At 37.8% G+C, this 26415-nt stretch overlaps 1 protein-coding gene across 4 annotated transcripts in view; it reads left to right on the top strand.

The window, feature by feature from the left end:
* The window catches only part of TLE1 (TLE family member 1, transcriptional corepressor), a 76546-nt gene that overhangs the window by 6697 nt on the left and 43434 nt on the right, over positions 1-26415 (top strand). For 2 of the 4 annotated variants that reach the window (XM_032205967.1, XM_032205966.1), the window contains exons 5-6: positions 15463-15525; positions 16461-16535. In XM_032205967.1, coding sequence (XP_032061858.1) covers positions 15463-15525; positions 16461-16535 — 138 coding nt within the window. Of the gene's footprint in view, positions 1-15462; positions 15526-16460; positions 16566-26415 lie in introns of all 4 variants that reach the window. The other 2 variants (XM_032205965.1, XM_032205964.1) reach the window with 1 other exon arrangement.

The following is a 26415-nucleotide window of genomic DNA, read 5'->3' as shown; positions in this document are numbered from 1 at the left end:
GAAGGAGCTCTTTCCTACCAGCTGTGCTGTCAAACTTCCCTTGCATTGCCAGAACTTAGGTTACTAAATTTATGTTGGTGTGCTTTATTTGTGCATTGTTTCAAACAGGGAAAACAAAACAAACCAACCAACCAAACAAAAACAGCTGGTACTTTTTGGGGCAGGGAGAAGAAAAGGAAGGAAGATTGTTTGTGAAGCAGTAACTCTTCTCTGACAACAGATTCTGGGGAGAAAGCTAAACGCTTTTACTCTTTTGCTGGTTGTAATACCAAACTAAGCTGACAAGTATTTGAATTGCCTTTCACCCCTGCTCTACTCCAGCACTCCAGTTTTGTAACAAAGGGTAAAATTGCATTGCATCTCCTATGCAAAATGGAAGATAGTATCTGCTGGGTTTGATAGTGGGTCACCATTAGTACACAGTGAATGAATCTAAAACCAATTTTAGGTTAACTTACGTTTATCAGAAGACACTATTTTAAAAGCGATAGCAGGCTTGAGTAGAGTTAATGACGTCACCTTTCCACTGAATGTAAGATTTGGGAGTACCTAAGGGCAGTTTTGTCAAACACTATTTTCATCTTTTACATCATGCTTCTTAGTTGGACCCTGGATGTAGTTACTTGAACAATTGCAGTTACTCACATACTTTCAGAAAGGGGAAAACAAAAGCTGATGGGAAGAATTGCTGATTTTTCAGAGTGTATGTGCTGTAACAGGTAGTTTAACAAATTGGTCCTTGTTGTTATTCTTAGGCTGTGGCTTGTCAAGTGCTTGAATAAAGGTTGACCCATGTTCAGCCTGAATGTATGACTTCTTGCTGGTATGTTGTGTACTCTGACTCCCCGATCATCTTACTGGCGTCACACAGTGACTTGCTCCAGTTTGCTTCCTTCTCGACAAAAAAGGGGAGCAAGAAGGGCAACTTTTTTTTGTTTGTTTCTTTGTTTTGTTGTTGTGTGTTGTTTTTTTTTTTTCCTTCTCAACCAGCAGTTTATACTCTTACCATTGTGTTCTCCTAGGAGGTATAGCCATCATCATCAAAAGGTTGTGAGGCTGGTGCGTGTTCAAGTTGTCCTCTTCTGTAAAATTGCTTTCTAATGTGTTTTTCACCCTCAGATGTGCTGTTGTGGGGAGAAGGTTGTCCCAAATGCAGGACAAGCAAGGCAATTGTTTGTTCGTTTGTTTGTGAAGGGAAACTTGATTTTCTTTGACCTAGTTAATATTATATTTATTTGATAACCTCTAGTTCTCAAGGAAGTTTGGTTGTTCATCTCTAGCTGCCTTTTCCGTTCACTCAAAATTTTAGACCTCAGTCATATGCTGCCTGTGGTGACTCATTTTGAGATTGGGCAGTCTCAGCCTACACAGCTCTTTAAAGTACGAGTTGTTCCATAGCTTTGATCTTCTTCCTTGCCTTTCCGTGAACCTTTTCCATTTTTAGTCTACCCTGTTGGGATGAGGGCACAAGAACTAAATGCAGTTCTCTGGGTCTAGGTGAACCAGAGATTTATATGACAGCATAATTGTTTTCAGGATTTTTTTTCTTCTCTAATAAAGTTTTTGATATCTGATTTCTTGGCTACCAAGAAATGCTGAGCTGTTGAAGCCACCTTTCACATTTGAGTTCATGCTCGTGAATGGTGATGGTTCCATCACTTACCACTTTACACTGAGGCTAGGGGTGGCTGCTCCCAGTGTGTCCCAGTGTATTCTGTTTAAATGTGTTATTTTTACTGCCCACTTCAACTTGTAAGGTCTGTTTGCATTTCTTCAGTAAGTCCTTGTCCCTCTTTTGAATGAATCCTCTTCTTGGGAAAAAAAAATAAATATATCTTTTACTCGTTGTATGCAGTCTTTTTTTGTACGCTGTCTTTTTCTAGACTGCACTGCTGAACAAACCTGTAAACCAGTAAAGATCCATATGAAGCTCCACTCACTGCTTGACCTCGTACTTTTATGAGAGCTGACAATCTTCCTTTGCCCTGTTTCCTATTTTTTGGCAATTATTTGTCTGTTTATGACACAGTGCTAGAGGTGATTGAAGGGTAGGTTAGAACTTAAAAAACAGAGTCTATTCTTAACTGAGCTCTAGTTTAAATCTGACTAGATTTAAAAAGCAGTTATTTCCTAAAGTCATTTATTTTAAAATAAGGCCTAGTGATTAAATTATTTTTTCCCCCTATATTTGGAACAGCAACAGGGAAGGTTGTTTTTTTTAAGATTCATGTGAACAAATCCATATAACATTGGATCCTCTTGCTTAGGAGCATAATCACGGTATGCCTAAATGCAAATGGAATGGAGAAAAGGTTTATAGCTTTATTTCTTAGAGTACTGGTGAGGATTTAGTTGCTAGCAAAACTGGTTATTAGCAAATATACTTTTTTGGGGGGGATAGTTGAAGAAATTAATCAGTTTGGTAGGTTTCATTGAAGTTCTTATAATGATAACAGTATTTTGTGGCTAATAATGAATTGCACAACATTTAAGAGGCCTCTAATCTCTAATTGGGCATTGACTGAGTTTCTCTTATTCTTTGTTCTTCCGGAGCAAGAACAAATCTGCACAGATGATTAAATTACAAATTAAAGTTCTTTGAGGTGCTGGAGGGTTTAGCCATCAGGGCTGCTTATCTGGAAATATCTCATGCTACTTAAGTGATCAGAAGAGCTAACTAGCCTTTTTAGCAAAACAGAGGACAGGTTAATTTGTGTTTTGTTGTGTTTTGTTTGTCTGTTTTTGTTGGTGCCTCCATCTTCCCCCAAGCATCATGGATTTTTTTTTCTATTTAGTATTTTTTTTTACTTATCTTGAAGCTTTCTGGTGTTTGTATAAACAGTCGGTCAAAGCAACTTACTTGTAAGGTGACCAGTCAGTGTATTGACAAGAACAGACACAACAGAAAACTGCATTAGGAGGCAAGCCGTTGGGATTTGCAGTAAATATATTACAGAACACAAGTGAATTGCCGATACTGCTTGTTTAGCAGTTTGCAAGGGCAATGGTAGTATGGATTTTTGAATTAGAAGGGAAGGACTGTTCTTTCTCTGTGCTGGAACATCTACTTGATGGCTGAGGATAAAATTGATTTAGAGAGCAAAATGCTGCTGCCTGTATTTGTGCCATTTTAAAGGCTTCTATGGATTAGTAAGCAAAAACAAAAAGGGAGCTTTCAGTTCTGGAGAAGGGAGCAAGAATGGGTATGCTTGTTTGGCTGCATCTTGATTAGGTATTAAGTCTGTGAGGAAACCTGCTTTTGTTAGGTCAGGAAAAGGAAAGGACATCTGAAAACAGCTATTTTTTGTGATGAGTGGCAGTTTGTCTATGTATGAATTTGTTTTTAAGTATGATAAAAATCCCAAATTGTTGTGGTCTTCACTTCGTTATATACTGATACCAACCTTCTTAAATGCAGAAATTTGAAATTAAAGAGGAAACACAAGCATTTCTTGGTAAAAATAAATAATGGAAAGATCATTCTTTTGTAGTTTTGCCACAACAGTTTCTGTTTACAACAGGTGTGTTTGTTGTTGTTCTTCTTCATGTGTGAATTTGAGTCTAAAGTCGCTCTGAATTTCCACTTTTTAATTGATTTTTAAGGTTGCTAGCCATCACTTAGCAGACAGCTAGCTGACTATGGTCTCATATAACGGACATAAATTGCCAGTTAAGCAAACAAAAAATCTTCAATTAACAAGACCTGTGGGAAGCTTTTAGGTTGTTCCTTTAAACTTAAATACAAATTGTACAGTGGCAGTGCTAGGAGATGGGTACCTCCCTCTGTCCTAGCAGGATCAGCCCTACTACCAGTGTTATTCCTGACAGGAGTCTCGTCTGATCTGTTGATGATGTTTAACAGCAGTGACTTGCAGGCCCTCTAGGTAATGGAGCATCTTTCTGTGCTTTGTACTGAAGCACTTCTTCAATTCCAAACACTTTTTTTTTTTTTTTTTTTTTTTTTATGTTGAAGCCTTAGCTCTTCTCTGGTCATTTTCTTCACCATGGATATGGAGAGCATATCATTCCCTTTCCTTCCAGAAGCATTTGTGGACCTCTGCAGCCTAATGTTAATTCTCTGAATGCTTTTGCTAAGCTGAAGAACAATCCTAAAATAAGCACAGTCCTCCGTGGGGGAGTCACCATGCTGAGTGGCACAGAAGGTTTTCTTAGTTTATGGCTTACACTGATGGCACCCTTTTTAATGGTACAACACTGTTGTCTGGCTTTAACTTCTGAACTGCTGTGATGGAGAGATTCCTTCCTGGGTTATTGTTTCCCTATCCTTTATGTCCCTGTCTAGGCATGCTGTGGTTCTTCGTGCATGCTTTCCCTATCCTTCTTTTTGCTTTTCAGTCCATTTTTTTTCATTCACTGCAAAGTAAGTTCTGAAGCTCTCCTCTAGCATATTCTGTCTCTGTTTGCAGCTCTCTGAAAATTAAGAATTAGGGCAAGTGAATAGATTTTTATGCTTGTTATCAGAGATGTTAAAAAATACAGGACCTACCATCCATGCAGAACTTCTTAATTCTCAAAAGAGAGGGATGTATTAGTATTTGGTTTAATCGTCAAGCAGTTTTGCACATGTTCTCATGAAGTTCCACCTGAATTGTGCTGTTTGCTGCTCCTAAGAGTGCTATTCTACAAGTGTAAAAATCTTAATGAAGAAGGTAACATCATGTGCTTCACTTATCCATAAAGGCTTTACCTTGTTGGTCTTCAGTTGTTTCAGATACTTTCTGCTGTTGAAAAATCCTTAACAGTTGTAATTTGTATTCCTATTTCACCTAGCTGTTTACAGATGAGAGGTATTTTAATGCCTCATATTTAATAGTTATTAAGCTGGAGTGTCTTTTGCTTTTTTTTAGTTGCTGTTCTCTGTCAGGCATTGTCCTTTTACAATTTCATTTCTGCATGACACTTTTAGGTTCTGCAAGGTGTCCGCTATTTCAGACTTCACAAGCGTGCTCTTCTTTTTATGTGTGAACTTCACTAGCCCTGGTTAACTTGAACACAATTTTACCTGAATGCTCTGATCTGTTCCTTTCCTGTTTGAGCTGCAGTATTGACCTTAGCTAGCTAGCAATTTATATTAATGTGTAGCTGAATACTGCTTGTTGTTTTTTGCAGTTAGGTGCCAAAAAAATACAGGCTTTGTGGCCTCGTTGGTGTGACTTGACCATACCTTTCCTTCTCTAAGTGAACAGATCAAACATGCTTTGTTCTCCTATATTTCATCACATTGAGTACCAGATTTACTTTTGCTGTCACTTACTAGTGACATGTAATTTTGTAGAGATGTTTCTGTGCTGTGTATATTTGTACCTGGCATAGTTTTGACTTCCTGTATGCTTTCCTGTTTGTACAACCTCAGCTGGAGGTTTACTCTTGGCACCATTGCATCCTTACCCTTTTTCCTCTGTCCATTCCTTTTCCATTCTCAGATGTATTATGTCTCACCCATATCCTTCATATTGTTTTATAAAGAAACTGTTAGCTTTCCATAGTGCATTTTTTATCTCCCTTCTCAGTAGCAGGTCTTAGAAAGCTGACCTTACCAGCTGATACTTGCTTTCCTGAAGACTTAAGAGCTTTATTATACTTACTTCTTGTACTGATGGTTGTAAACTCTTAACAATTGTCAGTCTCAATCAAATTACTTTCTATTTGGATGGTTTCAATCAGTTCTTCCCTATTAGAAGGTAATCTAGATGGCATCGTTCCTAGTTTTCTTTATTTTGTAAGCAAGAGAATGTGAAAAATGCATAATAAAACAGGGAGGAAATTTCTTGACATGTTCCCAGGTTTTGCTGAAAGACTTCCTAACTTTTTTCCTGTATAGTGAAAATTGCCATTATTTTCACGTTCCTTTCAAGTTGTGTGTGGTGCCTAATTCTGTTCTTTGCTAACAGAAGAGTTGTTGATCCTCTTAACTTGGTATTCATTAGTGAGTCACCTGAGAGCACCTGATACGAGCGCTTTTTAAGGCCTTAAATTCATTCAGTGACTTGACAGAGTTTTGAAATGAGCTGTGAATATAGTAAGTATTGTAAAAGTCTGGAATTACATCTTAGTTACACAAGTGCATGTGACATTTGATACATCCATCTTGATTTGGTACTTATAAAGGCCCAGTGAACGTAGCTTATTCATTTTTTCCCCATATGTCTGTCCCTTCTCTAGATACATGGTGTCTTGTTTTTTGTCAGATTGCATACTCATTTTTCTTTCAAGTCCAGATTCTACTGCTGTTAATGTCGTGAGTACTGTATGTGCCTGGCTGGAGGAACTTTGTGCTAAGCTTTTGAAGCTATGTTGTTACAGGCACTTTTGAAGTGATGTTAGAGCTCTAACTTTTTACCGCCATCCCAACAAAGTGGTTCTGTGTGCCAAGTGGTGCAAGGACGTATGCAGAAATTTGGTTGTGGCTTGTAGGAGCAGGAACAAAATAGGAAGTGTCTTTGGAGTATGTTCTAAACCACATGAAAAATCAAGGGTGAAAAGCCTTCTGATAAGGGTGTAGTAGTTACGAATATACTATTTTTACGGCTTCGTTCTTTTTCCTTTTTCTTTTGTCTACTCTTTATTGTATAGAGTAGTGTTGCTCAGCTGTTCTAGTGTAAGTTAAGTTCTTAATGCCCTTGATAGTTCTTAATGCAAAGCATGGAATCATAGAATGGCCTGGGTTGGAAGGGACCTCATATAATTCCAACCCCCCTGCCATAGGCAGGGATGCCACCCACTAGATCAGGTTGTTCAGGACCTCATCTAACCTGGTCTTGAACACCTCCAAGGGTGGGGCATCCACTGCCTCTCTGGGCAAACCTGTTTCAGTGCCTCGGCACCTCTGAGTGAAAAATTTCTTTATAACCTCTAATCTAAATCTCTCCTCTTTCATTTTAAAATTGTTTAAAACCTTGTCCATCGTTATCTGCCTGAGGAAGAAGTTCCTATTCATCTTTCTCATAAGCCCCCTTTAAGTACTGAAAAGCTGCAATGAGGTCTCCCTGGAGCCTTCTCCAGGCTGAACATCCCCAGCTCTCAGCCTTTCTTCACAGGAGAAGTGCTCCAGCCCTGTGATCATCTTTGTGGCCGTCCTCTGGACCCACTCTAACAGCCCCACATCCTTCTTTTGCTGGGTGCCCAGCCCTGGATGCAGGACTCCAGGTGGGGCCTCATGAGGGCAGAACAGAGGGACACAATCACCTGCCTTCACCTGCTACCCACCTCTCTGTTGATGCAGCCCAGGATGCGATGCAGTTGGCCTTCTGGGCTGCAGACACGCACTGCTGGCTTGTTGTTGTGGTTTAACCCGGCCGGCAGCTAAACACCACGCAGCCGTTCACTCCCCCTCCCCCTCCCTCCCCCTCCGTCTCTGGGATGGGGGAGAGAAATGGAAAGTGAAGCCCGTGAGTTGAGATAAAGACAGTTTAATAAGACAGGAAAATAATAATAAAATAATAATAATAAAATAATAATAATACAATGGTGATAATAGTACTACTAATAACAATGTGTACAAACAAGTGATGCACAATGCAATTGCTCACCACCTGCTGACCAATGCCCAGCCTAACCCCGAGCAGTCCAGCCCCCTCCCCCCCGGCTAGCCACCCCTATATATTGTTTAGCATGACGTCAGATGGTATGGAATACCCCTTTGGCTAGTTTGGGTCACCTGTCCTGGGTCTGTCCCCTCCCAGCTCTTGCTGCACCCCCTGCCTGCCCGCTGGCAGGACGGAGTGAGAAGCTGAAACGTCCTTGGCTTGGTATAAGCACTGCTCTGCAACAATTAAAACATTGGGGTGTTATCAGCACTCTTCTCATCCTAAGCCAAAACACAGCATTCCACCAGCTACTAGGAAGAAAATTAATTCTGTTCTAACTGAAACCAGGACACTTTTGATGAGCTTTTCATCCATCAGAACTCCTAAGTCCTTCTCTGCAGTGCATGTTGGATAATTACAGAGAGCGTGTTTCCTCTAGAAGAACACTACAAGCATGGTGCATTAGAGTGCAGTACTGTGGAATGAGAGGAGCTCATCCAATAGTTCACTGCTGCCCAAACCCCCACTTCTTTCAGATGGGTTCTTCTGGTACTTCCTTGGGCTACTCTGCTACCTGCTCACTTAACTCACTGATCTACTGGTCTGCTAAGCTGGTACTTCTCTCACCTCCTTTAGTAACGTTTTCTGCTTGACGAGTGATTTAAGATGTTGGACAAATCCAAATGACTCTAGCACTGCTTTGAAAGAAAGTGAGGGATGTGTGCTTGTGGAAATGAAGGTGGCAAGACCTTCTCTTTTGGATAGGAGTCAGACTTGCTCAACATCTCATGAAATCTAAATAAATGGGAATGGTGTTAGCTGGAAAACAACTGGGAAGTAAAAATAAAGCTCTGTGCTGGCTTCGGAGATTTAAACATTATGTGTATTGAAGGTTGGCTTAGTCATGGAAACAAAACTGTGGAACTAAAATTTGGATGAACGTACCTCTTGTAATTTGAGTACTTGAGCAAGATGGGCTAAAGTTAGATTAAAGGAGAAATGTGATAATGGTCCCTTTTAGCCAAGTTTGAGAAGAGTCTTGACATAGTGAAGATGTGTGAGAGGAGCACTTTAACATCCTGACAACAGCTTCGTTGTTGCCAGTTGGCTTGGGTTCAACAGGATTTACAGCTGCAAATGGGATGGGCAGTTGTTTACAGTGGTTCATTGAGAGCTGCGTAGTGGCTCTCTCTATTATAGAATGGATTGAAATTAGACATCTGAAATATATCCAGTCACTGCACTTTACAGTTGAACAGAGTCCAAACCTGTAGTAGATGTTTGGTAAGTGTAGCTGCTGACTTGTGCATCAAATGTAGCTTAAGTTTAAATTAATGTGACCTTTCTGTAATTTATACTGACATCTAAGAGGCTTCAGGTAAATGTAGTTTAGGTACTGAATTATAAACCAGTAATTTCATTTAGAATTTTTCTAGCATTCTGTCGCTTTGTCAATTTGAGCTTTTATTCTGTTAATATTTCTGTTGGTTCTTCCTCTCCCTACTCCCACTTGCAATATGGTGGTGTTTTTTTTTGTTTTTTTTTTTCATTGCTAAAGATTTTTCATGCCAGTCTTCTGGGATTTTAACATCATCATCTCGTGGGTGGCTGACCTTGCGATTAAAATGAGTAGTACAAACGTGGGGCAGAGGGAAAACTGTATTCGTTAATATGTCATTTTAAACTGACAGCCTATCCCCAAAATACAGAGATTGTTCCTGTCGCTGAAATGAGCACTACCCATTGCTGCTTGTCAGATTGAATTTCAAATATCTGTTGAGAATAAACCTTCCCACCCCCTCCTATTGGTGTGAATGTTAGTAATGACAGTGTTTATAATTTAAAATACAGTTTGAAGGCCAACTTCCACAGTTTGTCGCATGGTGGTTAATACGGCTGTAAAGGGGAGATGAATGTGGCTACTTCTCCTGGTCTATTACTCAGGAGGCCAGTAAATTTGATTGGCTGCTGCAGTTCTAGCAGAATCATTCGATTTGAGAGCAATAGAAAGATAAGATATCCAATTACCCAAATGATTTGCAGGGTTAGCCAATGTTGTCATGGAGACGCGAGTTGGAACAAATTAAATTTTAAGCAATAAAATAATCTTAAAGCACGTCTGGGAACAAGAAAATTTGGCAGTGGCACTTACCTGAATTGAATCTTAGCTTGACACGCTGTTGTTTGACATTGATATACTATGGGGGCCTAAACTTTTAAATGGCATGTTGCCTTTATTTTTTTTTTCCTCTTGCAGCCATTGCCAAAACAGATTGTAGTGTATTAGTTTTAAATAAAAGGGCATTAATATCTCAGTGCTCAATGTGGATTCAATAACTCATGAACAGCAAAGTTCATAGAATGCTAGCCTTAATCATTTGAGGCTTTTGAATATTTAAGTTTTGAGATTTAATTATACCTCCAACATCCTCCCCACCCCCAAATTGTTTGCAACATATTTTTGGAAGTGCTTGAATCTTCCTGTAGTAAAGATCTATAACAGCATTTAGAGAGCTAAGCACTTTGCTTTTATGTTTCTTTTTTTTTTTCTTGTATATGCTCTGTGAATAGGTGTGATTTCTGTTGACTTTGAAAATCTCACTCACAAAAAGAGTAAAGGCTACACCATTTAAGTCCATTGCTAGAAAAATGAAAATACAGAATGGATGCTAAGCTTTAGCTCAAGACTAAATTATACACATGCAGTTTCTTACCCAAGGACTTTGTAAATGTAGTTTTCAACTGATTTCTGGCTTGCAACAGGGATTAAAAATGGTCAAGCATGTCCTATAAAGAGTGCTTTTATCCACATGTCTGTTAGACAGATGGAGATGAAAATTGGTCTGAGGTCAAGCCATTTGCAGCATTCTCACAGCCTTCGATTTTCTCCTCATCCCCACCACAGATCATCTCAAATGATTCGGTAATGACCAAAAGTGCAACATTGACCTTTACTCCCTAGTGGATTACTGTGTTACATGGTATAAATTGCAGGAAGTCCATTTCCTTTTTCCAGAACGAATTCTATGTTGTACTTGGCTTTCTACATGTTGAAAGTGTAAGTGGAGGCATAATACTTCAGAATTATCTTGTAAAGCTTTCATGAATGTGTTTTGACAGTATATTCTTTTCTGTGCATTAAAAGCTGGTTTGTTTATTTATTTATTTAAGTATTGAGAGGAGTGGATTAGAAAATACTTTTTTTTGTATCATCAAAACTTTGTCTTTTCTTATGTTCCTCTTAATCACATTGCTCCATGCGTGAAGATGACGTAAGCTGTCATCTTCCAAGTCTAATGACAAATATGACTTTCAAAATTATGTTGAAGCAACTGAAGTAAGTTTTTTAAAAATATAAAGAAAGAAAATTAATGAAAGTACAGAAACTTGCCCTTAAGAAATAGTGATAGAGCACTTTCAAATATTGGTCTAACTTTGTAATATAGGAAGTGCTCTTCCCAGGAAAATACAAGTTTTTTAGCATACAAGAGATGCTTCTGACTTTGCGTTGTTTGGTAAAGATAGGCCTTGACAGCTTTGTGGAGTGTCAGTGCTACTAATTCAGCAGTTGTCATAATACAGCTGATCATCACAATAATGTTTTGTAAGATTCAAGTAAGGTAATTTGCTGATTGGAGCAAAACCAAAACTGTTGGTGAAAACTCTGAGACTGAAGGGTGATTAATTCTCCTCAAGGGAAAGCTGCATTTTTTCACTTAAAAGTGAGAATGCTGGCTCCCTTAGGCAAGGGCTTTCATTATTACTGATAACACGTGTTAACTGTGTTGAGAAATCCAGGTAGAGTTTGATACTTACATTATACCTGCTTCTTCTACAGTGCAAATGCCTACAGTTGCTTAAGAAATCTTGTTTATTTAAGTATGAGGTCTTACATGGTGCTTTGTAAAGTACAGCCTGTCAAAATGTAAAATGATCTGGAATAGACTACTGTACAGGAAAACAATGTATTTTTAACAATGAAGCAGAAAAAAAGTTAAAATTGTACACATAAGTGCTTTCTTAACTGCTTAGTAAAGTGACTTAAGTGAATATTATACTTAGTAACTAGTCTTGCTGCTTAGTTATATGTCATTATGTTAAGAATTCAATTTATCAAGAGACAAATTTAAGTACAATCACTTGAGTTTGGCAGTGGTTGGGTCAAAACATTTAAGTCCTTAATTATATGGAATTAAGACAAAAAAATTAGATGAGTGAAGACAAAAAAAAATGTTGGCTCAACTTAATTTTACCAAATGGAGATGAATTCCTTCATGTTAATTTTTAATGATACTTCAGAAAGGAGGGTGGCACTTCAGTCAGGGGTCTGACAAGCTTGTCATTTGCAAATAAATCAAAAGACAATCATTGCAACAACAAGAACCAGTGAAAGCTTTAGATTTGTCATTCTTTGATGGGCCCTACACTCAAGCCCTCTATTAAAAATGAATGTATTCAAAAGGCTCTGCATTAAGAACACAAACAATTAAGGGCTCTTCAGATGCTCTGCTAAGAGCTGCCATAGAGCTAGGAGGGCTTTCATGAGAGATGCAGGCTTCTACAGTCTGCTTTACCAAGGAGCCAGAGAATATAATCATGACTAATTGCGTGTCTCTGCTTGAAGCAGTTTTCTGCAAAATTTTTTCTGTTTACTCATTCTTCTGACTGCCCTACATGTCTCAAGATCACCACTTAGATAATAGCTGTGTTATGTTGCAAGGACACTGAAAATATTTTTATGTTGCAAGGCCAATAAGTATTCTTAAGGCTATCAAATAGGAGCCCAAAATCTGGAAAATACAGCTTGCTCCAATGCTCACCAATTACAGATGTTTAGTCTTGATTAACCAAACTGTCCTAGACTCCTTCAAAAAAGTTTTTGCTTCTGGAGATCAGTATATATATCTATACATATATACAATATTTATGTGCACCTATTCAAAGATATTCTGTCTGGAAAGGTGAAAGCTCATTGCATTTTGAACAGTTAGATTTGTATTTAAATTTATGAGATTTCCTTTTTCTCAATGCTGAAAACAATCTCTTGCAATTCCTGATATAGAAGACTAAGTGAATTGTGTGTTAATGCTTAGGTTCGGGAACTCACTGGAGAACAAAGATATTTTTTTTTGGACATATTTATGATGGAGAATACTTTTTACTAATTGTTGGAAGACAACAAACAGATGTTTGAGATCTGCTACTGGATAAATAATTTTAAGTACCTTTTTAAGTTGTGTGTGGGAAAGAGTACCAGTAGCTAAACTGCCTTTTAAAAGTGAAGAGTTCGGTTATGAGTTGTGGAATAGTGTTTTTAATTTCCTTCCAATATAAATGCCTGTTACTTAGCACTCGTAACAGTAGCAAGAAATCTCAGAATGAATGCTTGTTTATGATTTGTACATTTAAGCTTATCCGCAACTGTGTATGAATATTAGGATGCTATTTACATGTATAATTAGAAAAGATCTAATTGACTTGTCTTGGGACTGGTAACTAGCACATTATATTCTCTTGTGTTGCAGTGTGCTATTCTCTATTTACGCTGCCACCGTGAAAGTCAGATACCTGGGACCTCTGTGGGAAAACTCCACAATGTGGATGCTTGCATGCTTTGTAGACTCTACTCAAAACAGACTTTTTTCACAGCTATAATAAGGATAATTCTCGCAGGATTGCACAATAGGGGGAATCATGTGTAGGTAATGCACACTAAAACAGCTTTTCAGGAGAAAGCAAATCAGTGCATCCTGATCTACTTTATTCTCCCACTCCCCACCTGCTTATCACTTGGCTGTGATTCATCCTGGTTTTTACCGTGAAAACAAAAGTAATCCTGTTGGTCAAGGGCAGTTAATTTGTTGGGAGCTAAACATCTCATCCCAGTCAGGTTGCTACATAACAGCCTTCTCATAGCTGATATATATAGTATTTGCTTCCAGAAAGTAAGGCGTGTGGAAAAATGCCCTTTAGTACTCAAATTCTCCCAAACATATGTGTGCTTTTTTCATTAAGTTAACAGATAGTTGAAATACCAACATATCTGTCAAAAGTTTAGTCATGCAGACTTCCTTGTATTGTTTTTGCTGGTAGCTTATGTACCAGGTCATCTACAGAATGATGGATAGTTTGTGGTCATGTTCCAAACAAAACAGAAACAGTCAAAAACTGCTTAGTGTTTGATACTGTGTGAGAAGGTAGATGTTTCTGTTGAGAAAAGAAGAATATTCATGTTGTTGCAGAGGGGGGAAGGTTTGCTGCAAAGCAGAAGTTGCATCATTGCCCCTGCCTGTAGGAATTAACCTCTTAGCCCTAAGAAGAAACCACTCCCAAAGTGTTTGGAAGACCCTTGTGTCCATGAAACTGAAGTGTGGACATGCCCCACTGACTTTGGTCAGTTAGGACCGCAGTTTACATCAGTGTTTTACAAAACTCAGTGCTGTCAAGTATTTTCTATTTCTCCCAGAGGTGGAGAAAGAGGTGTTAAAGCTTGTTGGCCATATTCAGACCCCAAGTCATGTGTCTCCTGAGACACAAAAACAGTGTGGGGCTTTTGTTTCCAAATTACTGTTTGACTGATGTGTAAACATCAGCATATCTCAGTGTCTTCCTAAGAAATCTGGGATGATGGAAGGCTTGGGGAAAGGCTCAGCAGATGAGTTAGCAGTATTTATCTGTCTTCTCTGAGAGAGTTTCTTTGTTCAGCTTTTGGGAAATCGTTTCATGGAAGGCCCAACAGTTCTTAAAAGTGGACACCCCTGCCGTGTCCTAAAACCAAACAAGAAGAAATATGCATATGGCTTAGTGATAGTGACTAGTAAGAGTTATTCAGAGCATCTTGCATATAGGCTGCATACACATTTGGACATTAGTTTTCGTTTTGCGCAACTGTGCTCTAGTGACTGTGGGAGATGTTTTCAAGGAAAACTGTAGAAATTGTGCAAGTACCTTTTTACCTGTTTGTGGGAGTTGAGACTTCAAAAGCACAAAGCTCCTTTAAGACTTGAGGGATAGTTATAGTAGGAGATCTGAATGGTTGGCATGTGGTCTGAAAAGCATCACAAGTAAGGCTGAGTAATGGCAGAGGAAGGGTCCTGTGTTCCACCATCTTGCGTCCAGGTCTGGGTTCATGAAGCAAATGTGAGAGATTCAAAAAAATAAAATAAAATAAACCACAAACCAAGCAAAAACAAGTATATACAAAGCTGATGGAAAGTGGGCCTTAAACAATTTGTGCTGCTGTTTTCTGTGTTGCTGTTATTGAAGGATTGTCCCTCTGCTGGTTTGTTTTCTTGCTACTCATAGTTGTACTAATTTGTTGTTACTGACTACTATTACATTTTCTGATTGGCTTCTTTTTCTTCCTATCTGTGTTATTTCAGTTCACTCTTGTTATGGATGCTTTAGAAGTCTTTATTTTTTCCTCTCTGTTCTGCTTCGCTTCTGTTTTGGTATTTCATTTATACTCCTGTTGGTTTCTTTCTGTAAGCAAAACTGCCTTGTAATTGGCAGATAAAATTGATCATGAAAGAAACATTTTCCTCTGTGCCTGTCACCCTCATGTTATTCTGCTTGATAATTTGTGTAATAATAAATCTACCTTTTAAAAGGCTTTATCTTGGACTTAGTGGATTTCAAAAATACTTTACTTGTTAATGAGCTAGGTATGAGGACCAGATTTGTTCCTAAATGTGTATACAGATTAGGTGCTTTAGACATGGCAGATGTCCTAGAGTAGCTGACTAAATCTCTGTCCTCATTTGGGCTTAAATATTAACTATTTATATTTGCAGTAGTATGAGGACATGGATTTCTTTATTTTCTCCAGTGTGAACTTAATATGATCCTACAAAATAGTTGATATATGGGAACAAGCAGAAAATACATTTTTAATAATAATACTTTTCCTCTACAGACAGAAATCGCCAAGAGATTGAACACAATTTGTGCACAAGTCATCCCATTTTTGTCTCAGGAAGTAAGTAAAACTGTTCAGCTGTTAAAGTGCAATTATGTTTCTTTCTGTTTGCAAATTAGCTAGTTTTAAGATGTTAATTTTATCATAATGCACAAGTGTAAGGAACATCTGTTATAGTTGAAGTTTGCAAACCCCCTGCTAATTTGATCTAACAAATCTGAGTTCAAACTAGTGACAATGGCTTAGCTTTATTCATTCCCAAAGGAGAGGGGCAGTCTGTAAAAATATGGTCAATGCGACAAAATGCCTTCATTTCTAATCACGGTGATTATTTATTTGATGTCAAATAAATGACATAAGTGAAATAAGTATGCTCATCTCGTCTACATGATTTGATACAAATTTCAGTCTAAAAAGTGAGTAGTTAGCTCAGATGCAAGATGTTGTTTAAGGTTACAGACCTGCATCTAGCCTGAATGACTGATTGTAGTATGCTGTAGGCAGCTACTGTTAAATTTTGAAGCCTGTTATTTAAAATATGCCTCTTCAAACTACAGTTTACAAAGAGTGTTTGTAATTCTTGCTGGGTTCAGTGTAGCATTTATTCTTCCTGTATAAAACTTCTGTAGGTTTTGCTGTGTGGACAGAGTGTATAAAAGCTGAAATTCACACTAGTGTGAGGTTGACATTATCGTCCTGCCAGCTCAATTATAAACTGATTATCCATATGTCAGAAAATTAATTTTGAAGTGACATTGGGGGGGGGGGGGGGAGGAGAAGAGGTGGGCTTGACAGCCTTTAGGGCTCTCAGTTACCTTTGAAAGGGTGCGAAATGGGACACTGTTAATTTTTGCCTTCATAAGGTGTGTCTTGCAATAGGCAACCTGGGCTTCTGCAGAGAAACCAGTTACTCAGGTGTTAATGATCCTGATCTGATTTGTTGCAGTCAATACCCTAACACAAATTCTTCTCCAAACCCCTTCTTCTTTTAATAGCATCAGCAGCAAGTGGCCCAAGCTGTAGAACGTGCCAAACAAGTGACCATGGCTGAACTGAATGCCATCATCGGGGTACGTGGCCTTCCAGGTCTACCTCCTACAGTGTGTATAACTTGCTTTCATATCTTATTGCTTTGCTGTTTTAAAATAAGCTTAATGTTTTGATAGCTAACACTGTTTCGATGCCCAATGTTGTTCAAGTGTGTTTGATTTGCTTTGCACAGATTTTAGCAAGGGTAAAGTTAATAGTTTGCTTTGTCAGAATATCACTTTGTGCAGCAATGCTGTGCGTAACAAAACTTTTCCTCCAAGAAATACAGTGATTAGGACAGTTGCTTGTTTATTTGTAGGTATTGTATGTAGTAGTTACCTTTACCTCACGCTTTCTGTGACACTTGAATCCTTAGAGCCTGTTCAAGTATTCATTCTTCTTTTTTTCTCTTGTGAATCTTTCATGAATTTTAAATTAGCAAGCTACTGAAAAGAAGCTTCACTTGCTTTTGAAGTAGTATTAATTGTCTGACACAGTGCTCTAATAGCCTTTCACCAAGTTTGTGCTTCTAAATATGCTGAAATAAGTTAATACTACTTGCTTGTGACTGGTTGTCAATCACAAGTCATTTGTTTTGTATTAATGAACTTTCTGAACCATGCATTCCTTCCACTGCATGAGTTCATTTCCCCCGCCACTAAGTCTAGAATATTTCTCATGTTTTCTGCCCTTCCAGACTAAGTGAAAGAAGTAGCCGAAACAAGAAGCCGTCCGTTCTGATTTTATTCATATGTGAGCGCCTTGAGCAGATTCAAATTACTCATTTATCAATTTATGTTAATTGCTTGTGAGAAGATGCCCTGCTGGTCTTTATAGTTCCCTCAGACACTTTGTAATGATAATTAGACATGCTGCTGTACGGATTAACAGTGCCATAGTCCAATGACGTCTGCAGACAATGGAACCAGTTAATCCATCTGTGCTTAAAATTACATCCCAACTGGAGATGGAAAAAAAAAATAAGAGTGAGGGAGGATTAAAAGAATGAGCCTCAGCTTGAAAACTCTCCTTTCATCAGTTTCTCAATTGCAGATCTGCAGTCATTTTGCCTGTGGTAAGCTATTGGCAGTCAATTAGGTGAAATAAACTGGGAGGGTGACCTTCATTTCCTCTTAATAGCTTTTCCTCCCTGAAATGGGGAGCTTCAGTGGATTTTCAGCTTAAATTTTATTCAAGCTGCTTTATTACACTTGACAGATTAGCTTTGCATAAACAAACCCCCCCCACTTCAAATATGAACTGTTTTTTTCCCCTTCATATCAAATTTTGACTGTTGCTTAGTTGATTTGCTTAAAATCACATTTAAAAAACCCACACAATTACATCTGTATTTGTCACAATCTCCTCTATGCTTTACTTGTGCAATGAATTACTTTATTTCAAAGATCAAATCAGGTATTCAAACAGCACATGTACATTTGTGATATTTGATTAGCAAAGATTAGAGAACTGTACTTTCTTACATTTATTTGGAAATGAGTTCTTAGGATGAAAATGGAAATCTCTTTATAATGAACTAGTTTTAAAGAATATTTTATGCGGTATATGGAAATATGTGTTAAAAATATATTTAAAAACAATCTTGCTGAATTTAAAATAGTGAGATTTGGTTTGGCTACATAGCACTATCTCAAGCACATCTTTTACTTCTTTTTAAGTCTTCACAAAATAGTCTTTTAAAAGCAACTGGGATCAACAAATACCGCATGCAATTAACACTTTCTGTGGGGAGCACTTTTTTGGAAGTAGGAGTAGAACCTTCAGCTTTTTCACTTTCAAATACCCAAAGATTGACCCAGAGTAAATACTTTCCTGCATCTTCTGAAAGACTTCTGAGCAATGCTGTATGAATCCAAAACTACGAGTGAGGAAACAAACATACTAGGCACAAAAGTTCTTTGACCATGTCAATGCATGTATATGCATTTTACTAAAGTTAGATATATGTCACAGTGATCTTTTACAATCTTACATGGTCAATAATTATCTTGTGCTGCACAATAAGTTTCATGCACTTGACATATGCTTGATTTTGTTTGAAAGGGACTCTGCGCATCCTGGAAAATCTGAATAGCATAAAATTGGGTTGACAATTCAGTGGACCTTTGCTCCCCCTCACTGAGCATGCAGTGTGTCAAGCCCTTTCCCCAGAGGGGAGGAGACATCAGAAGGCTGTCTGTTCCAAAGAGCGGCAGCTGCACTGGAAGTAAGCATGGCCCAGTTTGATAGCAGCTGTCAGTATTGTTCAGGGATTCGACTTAGTGTAAAGAACAATGGAAGGGCCATGCTGTTTAAGTGCAGTGTCTTTCAAGATAAGAAAAGAAATAGTAATTTAACGGTTTAGACATCTATTATGAGCATGAAAGATCATGAAACTTCTTTCAGAATGCAAATAGGATGGAGCAGTCTATAACAGTAGAAAATCGAGTACTCACTGGCATCATACTACTGAGGATGTTAGTGTACAGTAAATTTTGAGCATAGAAGGAATGTTTAATTTTTCTAGCTGATATCCACTTAAATAGTTTCTCTTTACTAAATCTTCATTTTTGTTGGTCTTTGACTTTTTTTTCCATCTTTCCTTTCTGTCTTTAATAGCTGTTGTTTCCTGGCACTAGATGATTCAAAAGTTTCCCAACTGTCTTCCTGAGTTAGAGCAAAACACAATTCTTCTTGCTGCTGGGCCACATGTAAATTCTGGAAGGAAACAAAACTTTTAATTAATGGGAACATTTTATTTTGAATTTTTATTTTTTTTTTAATTTTTTCTTCTTGAGCCATCATAATTTTATACTTCAGTCTTTTTCCTTTTGAAAAAGTAGAAACCTGTTGGTTAGAGGAGAGACTTGAGTACATCTTACATCTTCATGGAACTATAAAATTTTCTGGAGAATTTACCTAGAAACTCAAGACATATTTTGGAGTTGGTTAAGCATGCCCAAAGAAAAAAAAAATAAAAAAAATTGACACTTTAAAAAAAAAGGTGAGAAGTGTACGTGGTCTCAGTGAGCTCATGAGTGCTAGTCTTCTACACCGATTAAAACTTCTGTGGATGATATTAGGCTCTTAATGGTTGTACCTCTGGCCATATACTTTTCCTGCATGTTCTTGAAGGCTTTACTTTCCAGCCATTGGGTAGAAACATAGCTAAACAAACTGCATGACTTCATTTTTTTTTTTTTCTTGAAATTGCATTATTTAATAATTTGTTGTATTCTAGTTGAAAGAACTAGAAGATTTACTAGGTAGTTGAATAATCAAACAAAAAACTTTGACTTAAAACGGTACCTGTTAACTCTATCACACTGTTGTAGCTGTAGGCAGTGTCCATGTTTGGGGTTAAGGGAGAATCCAAATCATAGTATGAAATAATTAATTAGATAATCATGGTTTAACTTGAAGGGATTTTTATTTTCCAGACATGGTCAGCCTGGAAAACTTCCTGCTGAGAATGATAAGGCACAGTTACAATTGACCAATCTATTTAGATGTAAACAATGGATATTAGTTTGTTTACTTCAGAATTAACAAAGTAGGCAGATTTAAAAGTAGAATATGCAAATATCTGAAATAAGAACTATAAGCAGAAAGCTGGAATATTTTTTAGCATTGAGTTTTAGATACATTGTTTCAGTGTACCATCATGTATGCCTTATTTTGACATTTCAGATAAGTTGCTAATGCTCCTGTAAAACATATCTTTTGGATTGACAGTACTCTTGAGATAGATTGAGTTGTAGGCTTCCGTGAGGCCTCTCCACTGTTGCATGAGGTGATTGGCTAAAGGATTAGCAAGATGTGGGATTATTTTTTCTCTCCTGGCTGTGGTTGCCAGCTATCTCTGGGATTGTAGTGTGTGAAGCTTAAGAGGATGAGGTTAACCTCTTGAGGGTTTATTCTTATGAGTGTGTAGTTAATCCTTATAAAGCCTATAAATAACTAGGCTGTATGTTTCATTAAAAAATAGAAATACAGACTAGAGCAGAAATGAATGCAGAACTTAGTGCAATGGAAGAGCTAAGCAGCTGTAGCATTACTTCAGATCCTCCTTGGCCGTGATATGAATTACATGCCAAGGGGAGGGGAAACTGCCTAGTTCTTAGAAATTAAATAAAATGAGATCTTGTGAGCACAAGACATGGTGTCCTCACTTTTAACATAAACCAGGTAGCCCCAAGTCTGAATTACTAAACTCCAGCAGTAATAGTTCAATTGTCTGGAAACTGCCTGGGTTATTCTTCGTATTCTTCTTTCTTTATAATACATAGAAACCTTAATTACATGTTATTCTGTCATGTTTAGGTGCTGTTAGAATATAAAAGCTTAAGATTTGTAAAATAAGTTTAAAATAGGTGGCAAGTGGAGATATTGTTTGTCAGCATGACAACTGCTATTCTGAAAATGCCAGTCCTCAAGCAACGGTCAGATTGTTTTTTCAAACATCACTAAGTTTTGAGGAAAAATAAGAAAGTGTTCTGAATGTGTACTACTGAAAACAGAAAACCTGGGAGAAGGTTCGTGAAATGTGAGTTAATATCACAGTCAAAACCACATTTATTTAATATTAGACTCCCCCTCCAAACTGGTGGTGGGATGGAGAACACTGATTTGTCAATATGGAGGAGGATGGTATCTTAACCAGACAATTTTCTGAAGATGAAAATACTTCATCATTCTGAAGAGCGGAAAATTGTATATATTACTTAAGTGTAATTCACTTGTAGGCAAGATCTGTTATCTTGTGAAGTTTCCTGTGTGGGTGCGTAGAAAAAGCAGCACCTTAGATCTTAATCCCAAAAGAATCTGCAAGATGTTTAGGTGGCTCTCCTATCTAGATTCAATGTCTAAGCTTCCAGCCAAAGATGAGACCACGTGTATGGTTATAAATTCAATGATGAGTTGACGCCACTCGTATAACGAATAAATGTTGGGAATATGGTTTGTATGTGTTAATGGAGAGTTGTATGTTGGCCTACGTTGCAGCAGAGAGGTACAGCAGGGACTGGTAAGATTTAGAAGGACTTTTTTAGGTGGGAACGATTAATAGAAGGTCAGGAAAGTCAGTGGAGGATGAATGTGCAGGAAGATTCAGGTAGATAGAAGCAGAGGAGATAGAATTGGTATCCAAACAGTTCTGTTAAACAGTGTTTCAGAAGGAGTAGTTTTAGTGGAATGGAAAAGACTAAAATCAGGTCAAAATGTTGGAGGAGTACAGTTCAAAGCAAGGAAAATGTGCAGAAAATGTGCTCAGTGAGCTTTAATAAAGAGAATATGGAAGGGCTGCCAAAAAGATGAAATGGGGGTTATGGATGAGTGTGCTTTTGAAGCTGGTTGAAGCAGGGGAGTGTTAATATGTATAAAAGTCATTGGCACAGAAGGGTAGGTTACCTGATCCCAGAGGAAAGGATTGCTTCCTTTAGTCAGTAATTAAAAACATTTCACAATTAAAACATATGTAGGCAGAATTGCTTTCATGTTCATAGATAGTATTCACAGATGCTATTTTTTTCTATGAGTTCATAAGAAAGCTTAAGAAGACAAACTGAAGGGATGAGCATACCTTCTACTGTCTTTGAATTTCCACTTGAAGTAAGATAGGGGAGTTAAGAGTAGGTGAACAGCCAACAGGCTGAGGAAAAAAATGTGATGTGAACTTCAGCTTCTCTGGAAAGAATTCTGATGTGTTGGAGGAAGGAGTTGGATGGAAGGAACAGAATTGGTTGGCCCAAACAGTTGAGAAACTCCTCTGGGTGAGTTTGCACATGAGGTGAAATCAAATACAGGGAAATTGAGTAAGGAAGAAGCAAAGCATGGCCGTGCAACATAAGTAGAACGGGGAATGATGTTGGGGTGGGGGAACTACGTTGGATGATGTAGGGCTGTAAGATGGACTGATTTAGTGTAGAAGAGAAAAGCAAAGAGCGAGTGAAGCATACAGATCTGAAGGGATCTGAAAGTCTTGCTTTCAGAAGCAAGTGCTGGTATACTGAGGTGAATTAAATGCCACCATGCTGGTGGGAGAAAGGAGGGTAATCTCTTGATGTGGAATGTAAATGCAAAGTGAAACTCTGTGACTGGAGACGGAGACAACATGAGCAGGAAAGTGCAGGTGCTGAGGGTCTGGAGGAAGACAGAGGTAGACACAAATACTCTAAGTATTAAACAGTGGAAATATACAAGAAAACAGCAGCCCGCTATGTTTTTCTTGGAAGAATGATACAGAGAGTAGAGGCAGGGGCCCGTGTGGGAGGACTGGAGGAGAAGGGAAAGAAGCTTGCTTTTGTTCTTGCACAAAGAGCCTAGCGTGGGTGTTTAGGATAACTTTAGGAAATACTAAAGACAGGGCAAAGACACAGCTTGTACAGCATTTTACGGTACCTCATCACAATGCTGAAGAGTTTGTATCAACTACTAAAGGATCCTCAGTATCTGGTAATTTCATGTATTACTAATTTTTCAGAATATTGTTGAGCTATCAGGGCTGCTGTCTTGTATAACACTTAATCTCCTGACTATGTCCAATTCTGTATTTAAAGGTGCTAGTTAACTGTAGCTCTTTAAATCAAATACTTACAAGCAGTAACATTAAGACAGCAAAAGCAAGGATTAGCAGAAGTAGATTGCTCAAATGCATGTTCTGAAGTGACTGGTAATTGGGAAGAGAAGTTATTGAGGTTATATAGGGAATTTCCAATAAGGAAATGGATTTTCTATGGTATTTTTTCCATGGATTGGCAAAGCGAGTAAAAAGGAATGTGGTGCTTGTCTTGTGACGGACAAATTTTTCATTCTTTGATATCTCAGAAATGTATTTGTAGTTAGTAACAACTGGGGGAAAGTGGTTGATAAGCATCATTTGAAGTCGTATATTGAACTTAATGTCTGGATTTTAATTTACCAAAAGATTGTTTTTTTTGTACTCTATCATTACTATCTTTGTTTTCACCAAGATTTAAATTTCTGGAGAATAAAAGAGGCAGGAAGGAAAAGAAATACTTTTTAAGGTAATCATACATCTGTAATAAAATAAAAAAAGAAAAAAAAAAACAACAACCTGAAGCAGTGTTTCTTAAGTCACTTTCAAATTGGTGCATGCTCAAACTGGTTGTTTTTGGCTGCTGTGGCAGCAGGAACATGCTTTTGAAGTGTGTTTAAATGGTAGTGACATGCTAACAGTAGCAAAAAAAAAAAAAAAAAAAAAAAAACAAATATGTAGATTGGGGTTAGAAGGCAAGTAATAGTGGGAACTTACGGTTGCCCCAGAAAAAAATGTGTTGGCAGTTTTTGCAAACCAGAAGCAATGTGTGCTGGCAGCTTCATTCTACAGACTTAAGACTTGCCTCCGAGTCTTTAGAACAAGCAATATGTACCTGTCTAAAGCTTTTTTTTTTTTTTTTTTTTTTTTTTTCCAAAAAAAAAAAAAAAGGCAAAAAGAGAAGAAAAAAGCTTACTTCTCTAAGAAACTTATGCTGACAGTGATGAGAAGAATATAATTGGTTTCAGAAAAACAGCCTTTGTCTTTCCTGGATCAAGCAATGGAGAATTTAAGGTTGTCTTCTGTGGTTTTTAGATTGTGGTTTTCAATTTGTTACTTTCCTTTAGAGTCTGAGATGTTCTTTGAAGACATGTTTTCCTGCCCAAGGATTTATTTATTTATTTATTTATTTTTCCTGCCTCTACCCCTCCTCCCCATTCTACCCTGTGGCATCTGTCCTTTATAAAAGCTTCTCTGATTCCTCCACTGTTCCCATGTCTTTTTCTTCCAGTGCTGACTTCAGCTTTGCTGTTTGTCACTTAATTCTTCAGAATTTAACCTAAGGAGAAAAAAGTCATTATTAAAACAAGAATCTTTAGAACTGGCTCTTCTGTGACTTACTTCTATTTTTTTTTCCTATAAACTGTTTGACAGGATGTTGTAAAGCCAGGCCTGTGATAATTTTTTTTCGAAGCATAGAGATCAATGGAAAAGCTACATATTGTTTATATGTGCAGAGAAGGGAACTTACTTTAAAAATGCATCTAATACATAAAATACATCATGGCATACATGAATACATAATACTTAAAATGTATGTATGTCTAGACATACAAGGTTATGCTAGTTTCTTTGTTTAGTGGGCTCTTTCTATGTTGCTGGCATAGCTGCTGATACAAGCACTAACCATGCTTTAATGGTCTACACTTGGTACAAAATATGAAGCTTTAGATTGGTTTACAACACGTGCCAAAATGATGCCAAAAAGCCCTTGTGTGGATGCAGCTACACCAGTGCAGCCAAGATGTAGCTAGTTCACTTTAGGGAGAAGATGCTGCTGAACTGGAAGAATCCCATCTGCTTACAGGATCCTGTATCCTCGCTGTGGGACTTTGCGGATGTGGAACAAGCCTCAAAGGCTCCACGGCATATCTAGGCTGCTAGTGCAGGTTTGCTCTTGTGAAAGTGCCAGTCATGCTGGCAGGGCTGTATAATTATTCCCTCCATGTCAATGGGATATTAAAAATCATTCCATTTAACAATTATTACTAAACTTTTATTAAATAGTTAATTGCTGATCATTTTAGCAGAAAAACAGCTGACATGCTCATTCACTGGGTGCGGTGACAAATCCATTTGGGTGTGGTTACCCACATCTGTCATTGCTGTTTACAATGATCTTTTTGAAGAGCCCGAAGTGTAATATCTCTTCAGCTTTCTAGTTATGGTGCCTGGACTTGTCCTCCAGAATGCCAGAAGGAAGCGCAGAGAAGCCTAGCTGTTAAGTAAGACAGAAATGCACAGCAAAGATTAGAGTTGCTGCTCAACATAGAGCTGAGGAAAAGGTAAAGTACTTCTTTCTCCACTGCAATCTGTGTGTCTGTGATCTGTAATGGTGATGTGGAAACTAATTAATGGTTAACAAGCTACCCTTTGAAATTACTTTTATGTTTTCTATTTGCATTATATTGGGGAGCAATATAATTCTTTTTCTCCATTCTATAGGTGTGAAGCCAATGACAGTATTAAAACTAAAAATGAGGTCTTGTGATTCCACAGAAGTCTGTGTACTTTTAAGTAGACTGGTACTGACTATGTAATTTGATTTGATAACAAGCCAAGATTTCCTTGTGATGAGAGATGTCAGTTTCCTTATTAAAAAAAATAATCTTAATTTTTCATGAAATACTGAACATATTATAAAATACATGCCAAAGGATATACTTGGTATCTCTGTTACATAAGTATTTCAAAGAGCTCTCAAACTCTTCCAGTTATTTTAATAGAAAAATGAATTTAGAGTTTAGCTAGCTAGGTGCAGGCTTCAGTATAGCTACTTTGGCCCCTACTGAGAATTGCTATCTCAGTTCCCTGCTGTAGGTTCTTTGGAGATGACCCATGTGCACCAGTGGTTTGTTTGCCCCAGGTTAGGATGTGTTGTATTTATTTTCCATGGAATATTTTTTCTTCTGAACTACAGTGCTAGTCAACACCATGGTTTTTGCTTCAGATAAGTTGTGTGGCAGCTTCACTGCACACTATTTTTTTTATCATGACTGCAACTAGTTTTTTTTTTTTTTCTTTGATAAGCAATAACCTTTAGCCTTACATAGCAAATGTATGGGGAGTTGTGCTTGTAAGAGTTCATTAACTTTTCTTAATTTTGAAAGATGAGAGTCTGTTGCTTTTTCCCCTTCATTCTTTACAGTTGGCCAGGTTAGGTATTTTTAGGTATGTTACTGTAAATCTGTGTTGTACAAATTCATAGAAGAAACACATCTTATAGTGAAGCAGGTATGCAACACTAACTGTGTGGTTGGGAGCACCCATGCACAAAGTGCTCTTTTTTAATCTTTGTGAACCCGTTGAAGTCAAGCTTGCTTTACCTATTTTGAATTTTCTGAAGAACAAAGAGGAGGCAAGAC

This window comes from Aythya fuligula, chromosome Z (genome assembly GCF_009819795.1).
Source record: "Aythya fuligula isolate bAytFul2 chromosome Z, bAytFul2.pri, whole genome shotgun sequence".
In the NCBI taxonomy this organism is placed as follows: Eukaryota; Metazoa; Chordata; class Aves; order Anseriformes; family Anatidae; genus Aythya; species Aythya fuligula.
This window is presented reverse-complemented; position numbering and strand designations above follow the sequence as displayed.